General features: G+C 41.1%; 2 protein-coding genes across 9 annotated transcripts in view; one reads left to right on the forward strand and one right to left on the reverse strand.

Moving 5' to 3' along the window:
* Positions 1-19,594, forward strand: part of zranb3 (zinc finger, RAN-binding domain containing 3) — a 143,815-nt gene that overhangs the window by 64,593 nt on the left and 59,628 nt on the right. For all 7 annotated transcript variants that reach the window (XM_005933920.3, XM_005933919.3, XM_005933923.3 and 4 more), the window contains exons 12-14: positions 4,864-5,037; positions 6,792-7,257; positions 15,504-15,806. In XM_005933920.3, the coding sequence (XP_005933982.1) occupies positions 4,864-5,037; positions 6,792-7,257; positions 15,504-15,806 (943 nt within the window). The remainder of the gene's footprint in view (positions 1-4,863; positions 5,038-6,791; positions 7,258-15,503; positions 15,807-19,594) is intronic.
* LOC121815132 (DNA annealing helicase and endonuclease ZRANB3-like) lies at positions 38-4,555 on the reverse strand. Of its 2 annotated transcripts, XM_042224507.1 has the most exons (3): positions 4,302-4,550; positions 2,082-2,547; positions 38-1,631 (listed from the first exon to the last, which is right to left on the reverse strand). In XM_042224507.1, exons 1-3 carry the CDS (start codon positions 4,359-4,361, stop codon positions 1,612-1,614), a joined length of 546 nt encoding a protein of 181 aa, XP_042080441.1. In that variant the 5' UTR covers positions 4,362-4,550; the 3' UTR covers positions 38-1,611. The 2 variants fall into 2 exon arrangements, with proteins under 2 accessions (XP_042080441.1, XP_042080440.1); XM_042224506.1 differs by having other exon boundaries at positions 38-2,547; positions 4,302-4,555.

Raw genomic sequence — 19,594 nt, forward strand, 5'->3', positions numbered from 1 at the left:
AAAAAAAGAGACAGAGGAGTCGCCCCCTGCTGGCCATTAGAAAGTATGGTGAGCTCTGGCCTTTTTCAGAGGCTGTGTCTTATCATAAACAATCTATGGTGTCCTCCTGGGACTTTCTTTGTCCGCCATGGTTCCAAAATGTAAAACCTGGAAAAGGCATAGATTGAATAAATGCGACACATCGTATTTAACAAATCCTGTTAACCCTGTAACGCCAAGAGTATCTCAATAAACACTGCAGTTTCAAAGATGTTAATTTTTTTGCAATTATTTTACGGTTTAGGCATTACAAGGTTAACGGTACTTTTAAACTTAGTGAAACATCTAGCTTAGCTGTTCTCAAAGCCAACCGACTCCAGCTCCATATTTAGCTCACGAACACGAGGCTGACATCAATCATCACCTGTCTTTTGGTAAAAGCGCCAACAAGTGTGTCCCCCCCACCTCTTTTCTTCTTCCCCAAATTCTCAAATGTTTTCAGAGTGAAGGTGAATAAAAGCAAACACCCTCACTGGAGCAAAAAGGCTTTTCATGGTAGATGTGCTCTTTATAATTACTGTTCTCCAACTAATAATTTAGATTTCATCATCAAGCCTGAAAGGCTTTATTTGACAGTATTGTACTCTGCTACCTCATCGAGCTGGCAGTCTGGAAGGCCAGAGGTTATGCTCATGTGGAATTACTTTTTTATGAGTCGTCTGGATACATAACTACTCTGACACTGAGATTAAACTGTGTCATTCATCAGTGTGCATTTTGCTCTGTTTTAAACATTTTAATAATTTTCTGAAGTACCATAGTTAAAAACATGAATTGATTAAAATTGACCTGCTGTGCTCATTTTTAACTTCTCAGTTTTATTCTTGGACTACAGTAGCTTTTCATGATTGATACATCAAAATAATCTTTTTTCATTGTGCTGGTCTTTGTTGATACTCTGTGTTGGTTCGCCTTAAACCTGCTCTTTTTGACTCGCTGCTCTTGGCTGTGTGCCTGCAACGACCATATTAGGGATGTCCACCCTCTTGGGCATCATATAGATCCAAGAGTAGAAAAAAAGTGTATAACTGGGATTACTTTGCACAGAGTCTGACCTCATTATTTAACAGGATATATGTGGCATCAAATAAGGAGAAGAGTAATACGCCTCCTCTAAGTGCATCAAATAAAGTGTGTGATCAGGCAGTGCAGTCTGTCTTTATAAAGCAATCGGTAAATGCTACCTTAACCTGCCGTAAACTAGGTTTTTTTTGACTAATGACTTATCTTTAGCTCATGCTCATATAAGGCTTTATTCAGCCAGTGGAGTACTAAAAGTATTAAACTCATGTTACCTAAACATTACAGCTGTGAACTACATTCAAGTTTGGGGATTTTATTTTTTTTTAAATCATCTCTCAAACTGATTTGATGCATCTCAGACATCTAAAGAGCATGGACCTGCAGTCTGCCAGGTCATAACGACTTCCCTCCCCTCTTCTTTGCAAGATACAATCATAGGCTGTCAGAGATATCAGCTCGAGCCAGCTCAACTTTTCCCAACTTTGTGTGAGACGTTTGCAGCAATAGTAGGCGCCTGTTCGCTCTCTCTCTCAGCTTGACAGGTGAGAATTATACTGTGTCCTTGTCATCTGCAGAGAGGGAGAGGAGAGGGAGACAGACAATATTCTCTGAGCAGTGCTATTTCAGACTCTGGGAAGTCTGCCTCCATCTTTTGCTATCTCGCATCTCCATCTGGTGAAATCTGTAATGCTGTTCAAAAGTATTATGTCAACAGACTGCCACGATTGATATTGACAGGAAGGAAAATAAAGCAATGAATGGATTTCAGCTTCAGGTGCTTCATTTTAGACATGAGATGATGGAAGCGCGTGCGTTTCCTTAATAAAATTCAGTTTGATTTGCAATCAGGTTTGTGAATTTAATTAAAAACAAAAATAAACAACAGCAAAATAAAGAGAAAGATGGAGAAGAAGAAGAAGAGGGCCACACAGGCAGACGCAAACAGCAGGTTGGGGGTGGGATTGGTGAGAGGAGGGGGGGGATCGGATAATTGGATATTATTTGTTCCTTACTCTTACCTGAGCTGACAGCAGAGGTAGAGCGCGGGCACTCACACATCTCGCAGTACGGCAACAGGCTGCTGTTGGAGTAGGTGCAGGCCCCGCAATTCCACACGGATGCAGGATCAGGCTCAGACGGCTGAGACGTTAGGGAGACCGCGCTGGCAGGTCTGCCTGCGCTGATCCCCCCCGCAGACGACCTCCGCTTCCCCCCAAATCGAGACGTGGGGCTCCGGTTGGGCTGCGGTGTTCGCAGCCTTTTCAGCTGGGGCGAGAAATCCCGATCGGGCGTTTTGGAGGTTTGGGAGCATGACTCCTCGTTCCCCTCCTCGCTGTTTTCTAAGTATACCCGGATGCCAGCTGGCGTGGCAGCCGTCTCTGAGGAGATGGAGGGACTTTCTTCATCTTCTGTTCTCTTCCTCTTCGTCTTGCCAGCTTGCGGGGAGAAGAAGGAACGGATGTCGTGCTGCTTTTCTTTCTCAAACTAAAGCAAAAAATATAAAATAAATAATGAATAAAAATACAAGCTCAAGTCGGTTTTTGTCTCTGTAGCACCCAATTTTCAATCCACCTGTAAAGTGACAAAGCATCCCTGAATCAAATCCTCCTTTTGTTTTCACCATCAAAGGCAGTCATTTGCATACAGCAACACCATGGTAACGCACGCAACGATGATCAGAAACCCCATTTAATTCTTTACACATCAGTAATGTAAAAATACAATGCTACAAATACAAAATGTTCTAATGTTGATCACAAATTTTGTGCAGCTCTTTCAGTTTTTCATAATTCATAAATCCATCACACTATAAAGTGTCTTCATTTTTCGTCTCGAGTCATCACAGTCATTAAATAATGATCCTAACAGTACCATGTGTCTCTTCTTAAAAAAAACAAGCGTTACACATTTTACCAATTTGGCTGCGACATTAAAACCACCGACAAGTGAAATTGAAACATTCTAAGATGTGACACAACACCCTGTTTCCACCAACTGGAGCAGATTTTAGTCGCCAACAGTCAGAGAGGAGTGCAGAGCTAACAGCTAAGGACATAATTGCTGGTAATGAGCGGACAACCTTACAAATGAACAACAAAGAGCAGCAAATAGCTGCTCATAATGTGATTTTTCCAGAGACTGTTCCTCCGAATGTTTCACAATAAAAGAAGAAAAAGAAGAGGAAGGGTTTCTGATGTGAAACTGAGACAGAAAGTGTGAGCGGCAGATAACAAAAGAACCTCCTCTCTGGACTTACTGGTTCATGTTTGCAAGATATTCCAGTATGAAATGGCCTTAAATGGTAAACTTGTTCAGCCTCTGACTGAAAAATTAAATGAATTTGAACTTTTTTAGGGATACAACCTTTACACCCCACACACTACTTGACTAGGCGTGAGCGTAGCTGGAGCTGGATTTGTTGCAGCGGGATTCCCCGGTGGCCGTGGCCTATTTCAGAAGGATTACGGACCTTGTCGCACTGCAAACACTTTTCAGGACCTTGACAAAGAGTTCAAGGTGCTGACTTGGCCTAGATCTGAATGTGGTGGATGTCTCTGTGAGGATGTCCCCATCTCGCAACATGCAGGACTTTAAGGATCTGCTGCTTAATGTCTGGGCTCCAGAGGACAAAGGTCAAAGGTCTCCAGGAGTCTGCACTTTAACAGCTCAGAGTTTGTGTGGCAGTGAAAGCCTACACAATATTCAAAGTGTGGTTTCAATGTTGTGGCTGATCAGTAGTGTGAAACGTTTCCACGTCTGTGTGCATGCTTTTGTTTTCTTTTACATTCGTACAATAATCACAGTAAACATGAAAATCTGCGCCCAGGCCGCATTCGTCCAATTCTTCTGACTACACACAAAGTTGAACAGCTTTCTACACTCAGTTTCAAATGACAATGCCGCAACAAGAACTCCTTATGCAGCGATTTAGTTATCGCCACCCGGACCACAGCTCTCGAGCTCCCAAGGTCCTCATGCAGATTTATTTATGATGGCAACGAGAAAAAGCAACTTTCTTTTCTCATATATCACATTATGCTTTGCTATGGAGCTACAGAGCCAGTGGTGGCATAGAGAAATGAGGAACAAACCAAACAGTAAGTGTGATGACTTTATATGAAATTAGACTCATTTATTATGAAAGCTCCTGTGGCTTTATACTCGATGGCTCGGCATGTCAGAGCTAATTTAAAGAGAGAAAGAAATAGATGTCTGTTGAAGATTTCCTGCTGACTCACATGAGTAAAGAAGACGTCGGTTTTGGCATTTCCTGTGCTTCCCTCCAGCGGCAGCACCATCTCACTTGGCGTCCACGCGTTGGCAAAGTTGAGGAACTCCCATTTGTCCTTGTCGCCCTCGTCGGCCTTCAGATATTCCTTTCTTCCATTTAGAGTGCTGCCAGTCACCTTTTCCTGAAACACAAGGGACCTTATGTTGTACCTTCACTTCACACTTAGGTCCACAAATTTATGAACAGTGACACATTTTTTTGTTGTTTTTTTTGTTTTTTTTACAGTTTTGCTTCTTTACACAAGAATACATTTTAAATAAAACGTTTTTACAATTTCTGCAACTTTTCAGCTTTTTCAGCTACTTTTTGCATACAGCTTCAGCTTTAAGCATCCACACTGCATTTTCGCAGGAAATGCAAATTTTTCTAGTTTAAAATGTATTCTTGTGGTGTAAAGAAGCAAAACTGTAAAAAAAACAAAAAAAACAACAAAAAAATGTGTCACTGTTCATAAATTTGTGGACCTAAGTGTGAAGTGAAGGTACAACATAAGGTCCCTTGTGTTTCAGGAAAAGGTGACTGGCAGCACTCTAAATGGAAGAAAGGAATATCTGAAGGCCGACGAGGGCGACAAGGACAAATGGGAGTTCCTCAACTTTGCCAACGCGTGGACGCCAAGTGAGATGGTGCTGCCGCTGGAGGGAAGCACAGGAAATGCCAAAACCGACGTCTTCTTTACTCATGTGAGTCAGCAGGAAATCTTCAACAGACATCTATTTCTTTCTCTCTTTAAATTAGCTCTGACATGCCGAGCCATCGAGTATAAAGCCACAGGAGCTTTCATAATAAATGAGTCTAATTTCATATAAAGTCATCACACTTACTGTTTGGTTTGTTCCTCATTTCTCTATGCCACCACTGGCTCTGTAGCTCCATAGCAAAGCATAATGTGATATATGAGAAAAGAAAGTTGCTTTTTCTCGTTGCCATCATAAATAAATCTGCATGAGGACCTTGGGAGCTCGAGAGCTGTGGTCCGGGTGGCGATAACTAAATCGCTGCATAAGGAGTTCTTGTTGCGGCATTGTCATTTGAAACTGAGTGTAGAAAGCTGTTCAACTTTGTGTGTAGTCAGAAGAATTGGACGAATGCGGCCTGGGCGCAGATTTTCATGTTTACTGTGATTATTGTACGAATGTAAAAGAAAACAAAAGCATGCACACAGACGTGGAAACGTTTCACACTACTGATCAGCCACAACATTGAAACCACACTTTGAATATTGTGTAGGCTTTCACTGCCACACAAACTCTGAGCTGTTAAAGTGCAGACTCCTGGAGACCTTTGACCTTTGTCCTCTGGAGCCCAGACATTAAGCAGCAGATCCTTAAAGTCCTGCATGTTGCGAGATGGGGACATCCTCACAGAGACATCCACCACATTCAGATCTAGGCCAAGTCAGCACCTTGAACTCTTTGTCAAGGTCCTGAAAAGTGTTTGCAGTGCGACAAGGTCCGTAATCCTTCTGAAATAGGCCACGGCCACCGGGGAATCCCGCTGCAACAAATCCAGCTCCAGCTACGCTCACGCCTAGTCAAGTAGTGTGTGGGGTGTAAAGGTTGTATCCCTAAAAAAGTTCAAATTCATTTAATTTTTCAGTCAGAGGCTGAACAAGTTTACCATTTAAGGCCATTTCATACTGGAATATCTTGCAAACATGAACCAGTAAGTCCAGAGAGGAGGTTCTTTTGTTATCTGCCGCTCACACTTTCTGTCTCAGTTTCACATCAGAAACCCTTCCTCTTCTTTTTCTTCTTTTATTGTGAAACATTCGGAGGAACAGTCTCTGGAAAAATCACATTATGAGCAGCTATTTGCTGCTCTTTGTTGTTCATTTGTAAGGTTGTCCGCTCATTACCAGCAATTATGTCCTTAGCTGTTAGCTCTGCACTCCTCTCTGACTGTTGGCGACTAAAATCTGCTCCAGTTGGTGGAAACAGGGTGTTGTGTCACATCTTAGAATGTTTCAATTTCACTTGTCGGTGGTTTTAATGTCGCAGCCAAATTGGTAAAATGTGTAACGCTTGTTTTTTTTAAGAAGAGACACATGGTACTGTTAGGATCATTATTTAATGACTGTGATGACTCGAGACGAAAAATGAAGACACTTTATAGTGTGATGGATTTATGAATTATGAAAAACTGAAAGAGCTGCACAAAATTTGTGATCAACATTAGAACATTTTGTATTTGTAGCATTGTATTTTTACATTACTGATGTGTAAAGAATTAAATGGGGTTTCTGATCATCGTTGCGTGCGTTACCATGGTGTTGCTGTATGCAAATGACTGCCTTTGATGGTGAAAACAAAAGGAGGATTTGATTCAGGGATGCTTTGTCACTTTACAGGTGGATTGAAAATTGGGTGCTACAGAGACAAAAACCGACTTGAGCTTGTATTTTTATTCATTATTTATTTTATATTTTTTGCTTTAGTTTGAGAAAGAAAAGCAGCACGACATCCGTTCCTTCTTCTCCCCGCAAGCTGGCAAGACGAAGAGGAAGAGAACAGAAGATGAAGAAAGTCCCTCCATCTCCTCAGAGACGGCTGCCACGCCAGCTGGCATCCGGGTATACTTAGAAAACAGCGAGGAGGGGAACGAGGAGTCATGCTCCCAAACCTCCAAAACGCCCGATCGGGATTTCTCGCCCCAGCTGAAAAGGCTGCGAACACCGCAGCCCAACCGGAGCCCCACGTCTCGATTTGGGGGGAAGCGGAGGTCGTCTGCGGGGGGGATCAGCGCAGGCAGACCTGCCAGCGCGGTCTCCCTAACGTCTCAGCCGTCTGAGCCTGATCCTGCATCCGTGTGGAATTGCGGGGCCTGCACCTACTCCAACAGCAGCCTGTTGCCGTACTGCGAGATGTGTGAGTGCCCGCGCTCTACCTCTGCTGTCAGCTCAGGTAAGAGTAAGGAACAAATAATATCCAATTATCCGATCCCCCCCCTCCTCTCACCAATCCCACCCCCAACCTGCTGTTTGCGTCTGCCTGTGTGGCCCTCTTCTTCTTCTTCTCCATCTTTCTCTTTATTTTGCTGTTGTTTATTTTTGTTTTTAATTAAATTCACAAACCTGATTGCAAATCAAACTGAATTTTATTAAGGAAACGCACGCGCTTCCATCATCTCATGTCTAAAATGAAGCACCTGAAGCTGAAATCCATTCATTGCTTTATTTTCCTTCCTGTCAATATCAATCGTGGCAGTCTGTTGACATAATACTTTTGAACAGCATTACAGATTTCACCAGATGGAGATGCGAGATAGCAAAAGATGGAGGCAGACTTCCCAGAGTCTGAAATAGCACTGCTCAGAGAATATTGTCTGTCTCCCTCTCCTCTCCCTCTCTGCAGATGACAAGGACACAGTATAATTCTCACCTGTCAAGCTGAGAGAGAGAGCGAACAGGCGCCTACTATTGCTGCAAACGTCTCACACAAAGTTGGGAAAAGTTGAGCTGGCTCGAGCTGATATCTCTGACAGCCTATGATTGTATCTTGCAAAGAAGAGGGGAGGGAAGTCGTTATGACCTGGCAGACTGCAGGTCCATGCTCTTTAGATGTCTGAGATGCATCAAATCAGTTTGAGAGATGATTTAAAAAAAAATAAAATCCCCAAACTTGAATGTAGTTCACAGCTGTAATGTTTAGGTAACATGAGTTTAATACTTTTAGTACTCCACTGGCTGAATAAAGCCTTATATGAGCATGAGCTAAAGATAAGTCATTAGTCAAAAAAAACCTAGTTTACGGCAGGTTAAGGTAGCATTTACCGATTGCTTTATAAAGACAGACTGCACTGCCTGATCACACACTTTATTTGATGCACTTAGAGGAGGCGTATTACTCTTCTCCTTATTTGATGCCACATATATCCTGTTAAATAATGAGGTCAGACTCTGTGCAAAGTAATCCCAGTTATACACTTTTTTTCTACTCTTGGATCTATATGATGCCCAAGAGGGTGGACATCCCTAATATGGTCGTTGCAGGCACACAGCCAAGAGCAGCGAGTCAAAAAGAGCAGGTTTAAGGCGAACCAACACAGAGTATCAACAAAGACCAGCACAATGAAAAAAGATTATTTTGATGTATCAATCATGAAAAGCTACTGTAGTCCAAGAATAAAACTGAGAAGTTAAAAATGAGCACAGCAGGTCAATTTTAATCAATTCATGTTTTTAACTATGGTACTTCAGAAAATTATTAAAATGTTTAAAACAGAGCAAAATGCACACTGATGAATGACACAGTTTAATCTCAGTGTCAGAGTAGTTATGTATCCAGACGACTCATAAAAAAGTAATTCCACATGAGCATAACCTCTGGCCTTCCAGACTGCCAGCTCGATGAGGTAGCAGAGTACAATACTGTCAAATAAAGCCTTTCAGGCTTGATGATGAAATCTAAATTATTAGTTGGAGAACAGTAATTATAAAGAGCACATCTACCATGAAAAGCCTTTTTGCTCCAGTGAGGGTGTTTGCTTTTATTCACCTTCACTCTGAAAACATTTGAGAATTTGGGGAAGAAGAAAAGAGGTGGGGGGGACACACTTGTTGGCGCTTTTACCAAAAGACAGGTGATGATTGATGTCAGCCTCGTGTTCGTGAGCTAAATATGGAGCTGGAGTCGGTTGGCTTTGAGAACAGCTAAGCTAGATGTTTCACTAAGTTTAAAAGTACCGTTAACCTTGTAATGCCTAAACCGTAAAATAATTGCAAAAAAATTAACATCTTTGAAACTGCAGTGTTTATTGAGATACTCTTGGCGTTACAGGGTTAACAGGATTTGTTAAATACGATGTGTCGCATTTATTCAATCTATGCCTTTTCCAGGTTTTACATTTTGGAACCATGGCGGACAAAGAAAGTCCCAGGAGGACACCATAGATTGTTTATGATAAGACACAGCCTCTGAAAAAGGCCAGAGCTCACCATACTTTCTAATGGCCAGCAGGGGGCGACTCCTCTGGTTACAAAATGAAATCTGATTGTATGGAAGGCTATGGCAAAATGATGCTACTTCTCACCTGCTTTATGACCTCAGTCAAATCATTCCACAGGTTTTGTTTTATTTTTTGCTGTATTTTGTGAATTATGGACCCACTGCAGGTAAAATAGATAATAAAGGTGAGTATGAGTTGGGGCGTGGCTACACAGTCCCCTGTTTTCAAACATATTCCTGCTACACGCTGTCCTTGCTCCAAGAGAATGAAAGCCAAAATACCAAAGTCGAAGTTTTCAAACAAATGGCAACATTGTTGTCCATCTTTTACCTACAGTCTATTATGGGTGATAACATTTGGCTGACTGATAAACTTTAGAAACACGCTTCCCGTAGATTACGTTCTACATAAATCTAAGGTTACCTAACTAGTTTAGCATCCTTTAGGACTCTGTAAAATGTTGACATCGATATAGTCCTAACACTATAGCCCTGCGTGTGTTTAAAGAAAAAGGTTGACACTGCATTAATGACTCTGAAGTCTCTGTATTATAATATAAGCTCTATAGTGACTGTAAGCACACAGTAAATATTGGCTGAAGGTCTGTTTGCGGCTCGGTCCACTGGAAGTGAAGCCGGTGCACTTAAAACAGACACAGAACAAACAAGCAGTACCTCAGCTTTTGAGCAGCATAAAAACACCCACCCACACATTTTTCTTTTTTAACAAAATTCAGCCCCCATTTCATGCTCAGCTGCAGCAGATGCTTGATAACTATTCAGCAATCACACTCTCTTCTTTGTCACAAGCGCCGCTCTGCATTCACAGCAGCAGGCCGTGTCAGCTTGCTAGACAGGGAATTTAACAACCTGCTAAATTTGTAAATGACAGACTGCGCGGAAAAATAACAACTGTATTTATGAAGATATCTCTCAACTTGGCACTGCAATCCACAGCTCGTGGAAATGTAAGAAAATAATCAGGCTGAAGCCTGTAGTGTGACATGAGAAATGCTATCTCTTCAAGAGCAACAATTTTTCACAATGACTATAAAGAAAGCCAGGACGCTATGAATCACAGAATACTGACACATGATACAAGGACGTCAGGGCTTTGTATTTAAAGTAAAGGCAAAGATGTATCCGAGGCATTTGGCTTCCGCTCTGTATTTTCACAGAATGGCAAAAATACAACAAGCCAGCAGCTGTAGAGGAAGAGCAGCGAGCAAACAGAAGGGATATTGGTCTGTTTTACCGTGAGGCGTTTGGACCAGAATAAAATGTAGCGGAAAGTAACAGAAGGAGATGCATGAAGTAAGAAGGAATAAGATTTCAAGGGTTTTTTCTATTGTTCAGTGGAAAGTATTGATGCTAGATGTGGGAAGCAGGAGAAACGGGAGCTTAAAACCTGGCTACCACCCTTTGCAGAGCCGTGTGTTTCTTTAGCTGTTGTGGTTACATCTGTCAATTCTTATATTCTAGCACATCACGCTGCAGTGGCAGATTTACTGCTGAAAATGGGAAAGTTTGTCACTTTTAAGTTTCACAACCAAAATAATCAGTGTCACTATAGATTTTAAAGGGTACATTTAATGGTAGATTTTCAGCTCTAGATTCTCATTCCCGGGCTCATCTAGACTCGTTTTGCATAATTGACAGTTTAAAAGAATCCCTTTTTATATCAACTTTATATCAACTCAGTGCAACTTCTTTGTTCTTCTGTTTTAAAAGTCGTTTCAGCTGCTCTCTCTTTAAGCCCTCCCTTCCTAGAAGCCTACTTTATGAATGACTAACTTCCAAAAGCTTGCCAAAGGGCAGCACATAGTGATTATGAGCTGTACCGGCTGTACTTCTTAGGTGTGCTGTGCCTGTAACTTAAAACAAATCAATTCAATTCAGTCTTATTTATATACCACCAAATCACAACCACAGGCCTGTTATATTGTGAGGAAAAGACCCCTTAAGTAATACAGAGAACCCCAACAATCAAACAACACACTCTGAGCAAGCACTTGGCAACAGTGGGAAGGAAAAACTGTCTTTTAACAAGAAGAAACCTCCAGCAGAACCAGGCTCAGTGGCCCCTGTGGAGGTCTCCCTGTAAGGAGTGGATATCCAGACTTCCAGTTCCCTCCAACTTCTTACAAATCCAGCTAAATTTTAAAAAGACAAGGTAATTAAAAGCTAAAATTTTGTCTAATGTTAACCCATTGTTTCATCAAATTTTGGAGTCCATCTTTTCCTGTCCACATGGAGTCTTGTGCGAAACTCAGGTGCTCAAATTTGATTGGTTAGTAGTACTTTGACTACAATAGAATACAAAGAAATAGCAGAAAGCTTCTACTTTCAGTATTCTACATATTCATACATGGAGCCCATTTTTAGTTGCTCTAGTTTAAAGCCTGCGTTTTTTGCTAAAAGAGTACTTTTTCATTTAGCCCCTTTTGAGCTCTAGCTAGCAAGTGTTCGGTAATTAACACCCCCAGCTCAATTGTTGACAGGCTAAATATGTGAGAAAATTATATATTTGCCTGTTTAGCTTGCAGCTAAAACAAAACCTAGTCTTACAAATTGACAAGACCCTGGTGAGGAAGACGGATACATCACTCTTTCCAACACATGTAATAGTCCTATAGACACCAACCATTTAAGCCTGTGGTGCCAGGTAGCTTATGATAAAAGCTTAGTCAGTTTTGCTTTGTCTTCCTCTCCTCCAGCCAATCACCGCTGATGGCAGCGCCCATTCTTCCTGTTAAAAGGGAGTTTTTCCTTCCCACTGTTGCCAAATGCTTGCTAATAGGGGGTTGTGTGATTGCTGGGTTTTTCTCTGTAGTATTGTAGGGTTTTTACCTTAAAATATTAATTTCTTTAAGGTGACTGTTGTTGTAATTTGGTGCTGTATGAATAAAATTACATTTATTTGAATTTATTTGATTTAAAAGCAGTTAGATTAGCCCCTAACGTTTGTGTTTTTTATGTTTATGTATGTTTTGGTGATGTTGAAGTTGGCATTTGGCTTTTTTAATCCATTAAATGTTCTGTTCTGTCTGACAGAGATGGGAATTTACCTAATTCCAGGTGCTAAACAATAACATGTCATATTAATTGCATACAAATTGAATCGCTGTAGTGCTGTATCGTCAGTAATCCAGTCCTGGTTTTAATCAAACTGTCAGGGATTATTACCTCCTTCTTGTGACAGGGTTTATGTCTCCGGTGGGTTCGTCTGTATCGTCTCCTATAGCTGTTTTGGCACCAGGAAACAACCAGGCAGCTTCTGTTGAACTATTTTCAAGGTGAATTAGTAGACTTCCTGTGCTTGCAGCTTTTTTTTTTAGACCTAGAGCGTGGGCATGGTTCAGTCCTTCAGCTCTTTCACTGGTAGACCAGCAATTTGTCTCTCAGCACCTACTGTGAGAGATGTACACAGGGAGAGGGCAATTTGGTTATCTCCTGGCTCTCTGTACCTCTCAGCTAGCACTCAAACCATGTGCTGATTTTTTTATTTATTTTTATATCAAATTACAGAATTTAACAACAAAGTCCAGCTGAGTCTTTAACTGCCTGATATTGTACAGCATGTGAACCAGCTACTTTCTTTTTGTTTGATGGGTCTTCTGTGACTGGCTGCAGTTTTTTCCGAGCCCTGCCAACTGAAGGAATTCAAAGCATTTCCTGTTTTTATTTAACTACATCTGTTAGCTCACATGCCAGAACACATGCTTTTGGAATCCTTTTGCATGGCATTTTAGATTTGAGACTCGATGTTGGAACCTTATCAAACTACTACAGACATAATGGGCTCCTGATGGGCGGGGAGAATAAAGGGGATTGACTGGTAAAGTGGAGGCACAGCCCTGCAGGATTTTCCCGTTAACATCTTCTTCGGCAGGGACAGCTTAACAGAAATTGAGCCGTCTCTCTGCGGTCTTACTCGGCTTGTTAGTGAAGAGGGGCAGCGCTGGGGCCAGGAGCCCAGAGACTCAGATGGCATTTGAGGAAACCGACTATGGGATGGCCTTTTGAAGAAACAAGCCACAGAGACGCAAGATCACTAATTAGCCCTCTGCATCCTCAAGACTCACAACTTAGTGTCTTCTTACATTTCGCACCTCAAGTTTGACAAATATTGTGAAGAGATGTGATTAAAGTTTAACTAAGAAAAGTAAGAAATTGCATGACACTTTTTTTTTAAGAAGTTCTGTTCTGACCGTGACATTTACATTTGACTAAAAATAATAACGGTCTTTTCTTTAAGCAGCTAATCCATCTGTTAATTCTACTTTCCTAATAAACAGCAGCACAGAAAGTACCATTTAAAATAACGTGAAGTCTGCGAATGACGATGACATAATCCCTGCATTCATTAACATTTTTGTGGCTCAGATTTCTGCTTGACCTTCACAGAATTACAACATTCTGCATGAATGGAAATCGCTTGAATGGTTTAAGAGCGGAGCTGCAAAACAAGTTTGATAGGCGGACTTCAAGCTGACTCTTTAAAGCGAGATCTGCCGTTGGCATTCAGCCATTATCAGCTGTTTGAACACTGCTCACTGCACCCCGGCTGGTGCGCGCCACAGATGCAGTAATCGCTGACAATTATTTTGTTTAGGTTTGATTGCACATGATGCAGGCAAGCAATTAACAAAACAATGTGACACGAACGTAATTTGCTCTCTCAGCAAAACGATATTGGCTGTTTGGATCCAGTAGCTGGTGAAAGGAGGCTGGCAGGTGTTCATCTGTAAGTTCCTGCATCACAGCTGATGGGCTGCAGAGCAACAAAGACTTCAAGTATCCCAGATAGTGCTTACTTCCTGTAAATGGTCATTGTATATCAAGCAACTACTCAGAATAGGAAGATACAAATAAGACATACACTTGAATATATTTGCTTATGTGCACTTAAAATTCATCACCTTGATTAAATATCTACTACTTAAAGGGGGCTTATTGTGCGTTTTTTTTTCTCTCCCTACTCTTGGATTTATAGACATCGACTTTATTTAATTCACTTGTTACAGCTACGCAAGAGGGGAAAGAAAATGTATATGTATGTACTAGTGCAGTGATAATGATACACATGTATTATTATTAATTAGTAGTATTATGTCACTAATAGCAGACATGCCTTTTGTGGTCATTTCGAGTACACAGGTCCAGCTGTGAGCACACAAGCCCCGCCCAGCTGCTGTTCTTCCTCCCTACAGAGGATGAACTAAGACGCTGCACCATTCCCATTCTAAGATAAAAAAGGATTACTTTGGATTTCACTTTAATCTCATGAGGGCAAAAGAATAAAAGTCAGGGAGGTCCAAATATTCAGTTTTTTCTTCTGTGTATTTTCATGTCTGTATCATCAGATTTGCAGATGGCTGTCTCTCTCTGAGCCCGAATCTTCCTGTTGAAAGGGAGTTCTTCCTTCCCACTGTCTCCGAATACTTCCTGATAGGAGACTGTCTGATTGTTGGGGTTTTCTCTGGTGTTATTGTCTTTACCATACAATAGAAACCACCTTGAGGCAACTGTTGTTGTGATTTGCTGCCAAATAAATAATTGCTTTTAATTGTATTCCTTTTCTGCTATATTATTACTGTCTGTTTATTATTAGGGGGAAACCAAGGAAAAGAAAGTGAATAAATTACACCTGTCTGCTTAACATCATGACACTTACTATTTTTCAGCTTTTGTCAGCTGTTATCAGTCAGACCATTGGGTTTCTGTGCAAAAAAAAAAGTATTGAGGAAGAAGCTTAAATGGCTTGTTTCAGACAGTGGATATAATGAGGTGCTGCACTGAGGCCCGGTAAACAATAAATAAGGATCACTTTGAAATGTGAATCATGCAAAGATAAGAAAGTCCAAGAATAAAAATAAGGAGCTCGAAATGAGCATAATAGGTCCACAATAAAGGCTTGAAAATATACACATTCTTCTGCGCCCCTGCTTATGTCGACTCATTTACACCATCACACCCGCTAAACTTGTCAGTGAAGAACTTATGATGGCAAATAACATCACTAATGAGCCATATTGAGTTTTACTTTCATGTCAGCAGTCATTTTGTCACACTGTCACACTCTTCAGATGATGGATATCTTGCTCGGGAATGAAACTCTTCAAAGTCTGATTACACTGTGCAGCTCAGCCAATAGAGTAATCTTCATCTCTCTCTCTTTCTGTCTCTCCCTGCTGGCTCAGAGCCACCCAGGCCTCAGCTACCCCCTGCAACCCAGAGGGACCAGGCTTGTGTCGTTCTCTCCAGCTCCGACAGTGAGCCAGAGCTCAGCTGGGGAAAAGCCCGGCCTCAGAAATCACGCAAAGGCAAACAGAGCAAAGAGGGGGAGATGGAGGAGAAGGAGGCTGAGCCTCCCAAAGACAAACAGAGAGTGGGAGAAGCAGAGGAAGAGGACAAGCGGTGGCTCAAAGGCAAACAATCAGTGGGAGAGAGAGGCGACGTCGACGCTAGCGGTGGTGGCTGCCTCCCCCCTGACCGCACACAGGGTAATCCCACATGCAATCTTCTTCTTTTCATATCTAGGGAAATTGGCTAGTGCCTTCTTGTCACCTGCCCATATAATGCTGTTTAATATCACCACCTCCAATAAGGCACCATAGCTCATTCCATATGGGGCTAGGCATTATTATTCTTACTTCTTATTACTATTTCTGCACTTTGCGCCATGAAGCTACAGGAGATATTACAGTAAGTAAAACTTGGCTGATCTCCACTGGCTTTGAGGACCAGCGTACAGCACCAACTGACGAGCTCCTGATTGGCTGTTTTGTTTTTTTGTGTTGTTGTTTTTTTTTCTTTTAATAAAGTTGACCGAGGTCTAATTTCATGAAAGGCACAAGCTCCCTAGATGCTCCAGCTCGTCCCTGAAACACAACCTGCCGTTCCCCCGTCCGCTCTGGTTATATGTGCACATGTCTGTGAATCTCAGAGGGATGTGAGGAAACAAATTCCCAATTACACAGTGTGTAATATTGCAAATTAAGACCTCTGTGTTCAAGTACTCGTGTCTCAAAGGGATACGCAAAGCAATAAATTGCACTAATTACAAAGAACTAATTACACTGTGTGCAATATGAAGAGCTTTAAAAAAATGCCAGACTAGCAGAGTCTAAGAAAAGCCCGTGACCTGGGTGTTGCCTCTGAAAACATGTAGATGTTCATATTAAAGGGGTGACACTGAGCTCGGGGCTTTTTTCAAAAACATTATTCTAGAACACTCAACACAGGAAGGAGTAAAGCGTTCAGGTTTTAACAGGCAAGCCATCAATCCCCATTAGCCTTTAACATCCAGAGATCAGCGTGCAACAACCTGGCTGATTCCTGTTCTTGAGACACACGCACACACTTACAATTTGACATCTATTAGTGCCCAGATTGTCGAGTGGTTAATTTCCCATCTTTGCAGATACCTGTGCCACCCCATCAGTCTAGGACTGAATTCCACTGCAGCTTTTCTTTTCCCTGCAGTGCCTTCTGTACTTTATACTAAAGGTGAGCAAAAAGCCTTTTTTAAAAATAAAAACACCTCTATTTAGACTGACTCAAGGGGAGCGATAAAAGCTTCACAGTCGATCAGAAATGGCAGCACTAAAGAGACACCGCTGGATACCAACTTGGCCCCCTACGTCCCCTTAGTCATGCACTTTTTCCCCTGGAGACAGCTCATGTCTACCTGCAGTACTGTGCAGGAGTTGTAGAGCTTTAAGCAATAGCCTAAACATACAGGCAGAGTGATACAGGGCTGTTTTAAGTGATGAGAACACCTTGTCTTATAACAGACACGGAAACAAGAGAAACACAAGCCTATAAGCTGCCCAACGCTCAGTGGAAAGCCACGTGAGCTTTTTAGATTCCAACACAGTGTTTTGCAGTATTAAATTTGCCACTTGATTGTAATTTTTGAAATAATAGTTGTTTGGATTCCACAGATAAATGAATAAAAGGGGTTTCTCACTTTTAATTTTCTTATCTGAACCTTTCTTATTCAACTCCAGCTCTTAATATTTTATCCAGGGAGTCCTCTCGAGTAGGTTTGCATGATTCATAGTTCAAAAGGATCCGTTTTTACCTTAAACTGTTGCTTATAAATTGGATGGACACCTGGCTCATGCAATTTATAAGCCATTTTAGTTCCTCCCTCTTTAAGCCACCCCCTTTCTGAAAGCACACTTTCTTCTGATTGGCTAATAGCTAAATCCCTGCCACAGTGCTTGTGGGTTTCACTTCTGCATTAACATTTGATCGATCTGTAGACTTTCAGCTTTAATTTAAGGGGTTTGACAAAGTTATTGCATTAACTGTTTAGGAATTGCAGCCATTTTTATATATTATCTCCCATTTTTAGAGGTTCAGCCAACATGCTGAAAAAAATAAGGTCTGTTTTAAGACTGATAAAAAGTGATTTGCTGCCAGAAGTCTAGAAGTCATGGACATCACCGTGTTTGTTTGTGTTTCTTCCCTTTGGATGCTCAAAGGCTGCCACCTTCAGTCGCTGCTTATTTGTGGGTCTGTATCAGACCTGTGAATCGTACGGTCCCTGGGCCACATCTGGCACTTTGGTTGTCCTGCGTGATGTCAATGGGAAATTAGGATTCGAGCATAAATAAGTATACATTATGCAGTTTCCCATTTCAGCCACCAAAACTCGTCATCAGAGAATAGATCACGGTTTTGTTTTTTTGTGATTTTGTGAAGTCACAGTACAATTTTGTTTTCTTTTGTTTTCAATGTAGAGTTGTTGTTTTGTTTTGTTTTGTTTAAACTGGACTAATACGTATTTATTTACTGATGTCAAAGGTAGTGCTGCGTGCTTAGTTTGTGGAGAGCTGACTGCTGAGTAACCTTATGCTTGAAATCCCGGGACAAACTGTCAGGTTTTATGATCTACTTTTCAATTTTCAGATTTATTTTTATTGGTATTTAAATGATACCTAGTTATATCTATCATTGAACCCAGATGACATAGTTTTTAAAACTACAGCTGTACTTGGTGCCTTAAAAATCAGAGAAACTGCGTCGAACCAGACACTTGCCTCTGAATGGCATACCTTGGCCTCCACCAACACTGTAAGAAATCTTGGAGTCATTTTTAACCAAGATGACCAAATATGAAGAGCTACTTTCTTTTATCTGCACAGTTTCTCTAAAATTAAAAGCCATTGGAAACTACTCTTATTATTATCAGGTTGTTCTAAAGATTCCCTAAAAAACCTAAATTTAATCCAAAATAGAGGGTACTAACAACGCCAAGAAAGAGATGATATTTGTCCCATATTGGCCTCTCTTCATTGGCTCCCTGTTAGAGCCACAATCAAATTTATAATCCTTCTCCTCACATAAAGGGGCAGGCCCAAACTTATCTTAAAGATCTGATAGTACTGCTATATATGTTGTCCTAATAAAGCACTTTGCTGTCAGACTGCAGGGTTACTTGTAGTTGTTAGAGTTTCTAAAAGTAGAATGGGAGGCAGAGCCTTCAGCCATCAGGCCCCTCTCCTGTGGGGCTCTGTGGGGTGTTTGATTGTTGGGTATTTTTCCAGAATACTTCTGGAAATAATACCTTCAAGTGACTGAACTGAATTGAAGTGACTGAAATTGGTATTTTTGGATTGTATCGAAAGTCAGGAGGTGTTGTGTAAGTCAGTCCTAAAAATTTACCATGTTGTTAACTTCATCAGGTTGAAAGGACTGAATCACAGATAGTTTGTTTCACTTTTGGAGGCGCTTCAGACTGAACATGGTAACGCGGACTAGCACACAGCTGTCACGTGGCTCCTCTTGGGCAAAGCGTTAAAAGAGTATGGGACCTGAGAGCAGTTTTGTAAGGACATTCCCGAGCTCTTAAATCACTCATGACAAAAAAAACTGGATTTCTGCCACTGAGTAAGAAAAAAAAAGGAAAAACTGCAGATAAAGTAATTAAACTACAAGAAAACTGGCAATAGTAGTTTGAAATTTAGCAAAAAGAGATTTTGTTCACTCTGTTTTTGGGAATGTGTTTTAAAAGATAAACTGCTTTTTTTTTACCTACTTCACATTTTCATTGCCTAATTACAACATCTACTCTTAACAGTAGCAGTTTATAAAGAGATAAAAATAATATTGAACAGAACTAAGTTCAGCTTATTAATTGCCCACCCACGGTATGTATGTATAGATATATAAGTATGAGCAGTTCATAAATTAATTTATTGAAAAAGGTACAAACATTAGTCTTTATAATGTAATAGCTTACACAGCAGGACTCTATCTCCTTTCAGACTGCATTAGGCCA

Source organism: Haplochromis burtoni, unplaced genomic scaffold, assembly GCF_018398535.1.
Source record: "Haplochromis burtoni strain Fernald_Lab_line unplaced genomic scaffold, NCSU_Asbu1 Contig_139, whole genome shotgun sequence".
NCBI lineage: Eukaryota > Metazoa > Chordata > Actinopteri > Cichliformes > Cichlidae > Haplochromis > Haplochromis burtoni.

Bases quoted from the DNA above. Each gene is read 5' to 3' on its own strand.
- LOC121815132 (XM_042224506.1), bottom strand. From the start codon at position 4,361: ATGGTGCTGCCGCTGGAGGGAAGCACAGGAAATGCCAAAACCGACGTC. The intron at 2,548-4,301 runs GTGAGTCAGCAG...TTTTTGCTTTAG, and splicing joins CCGACGTCTTCTTTACTCAT to TTTGAGAAAGAAAAGCAGCA.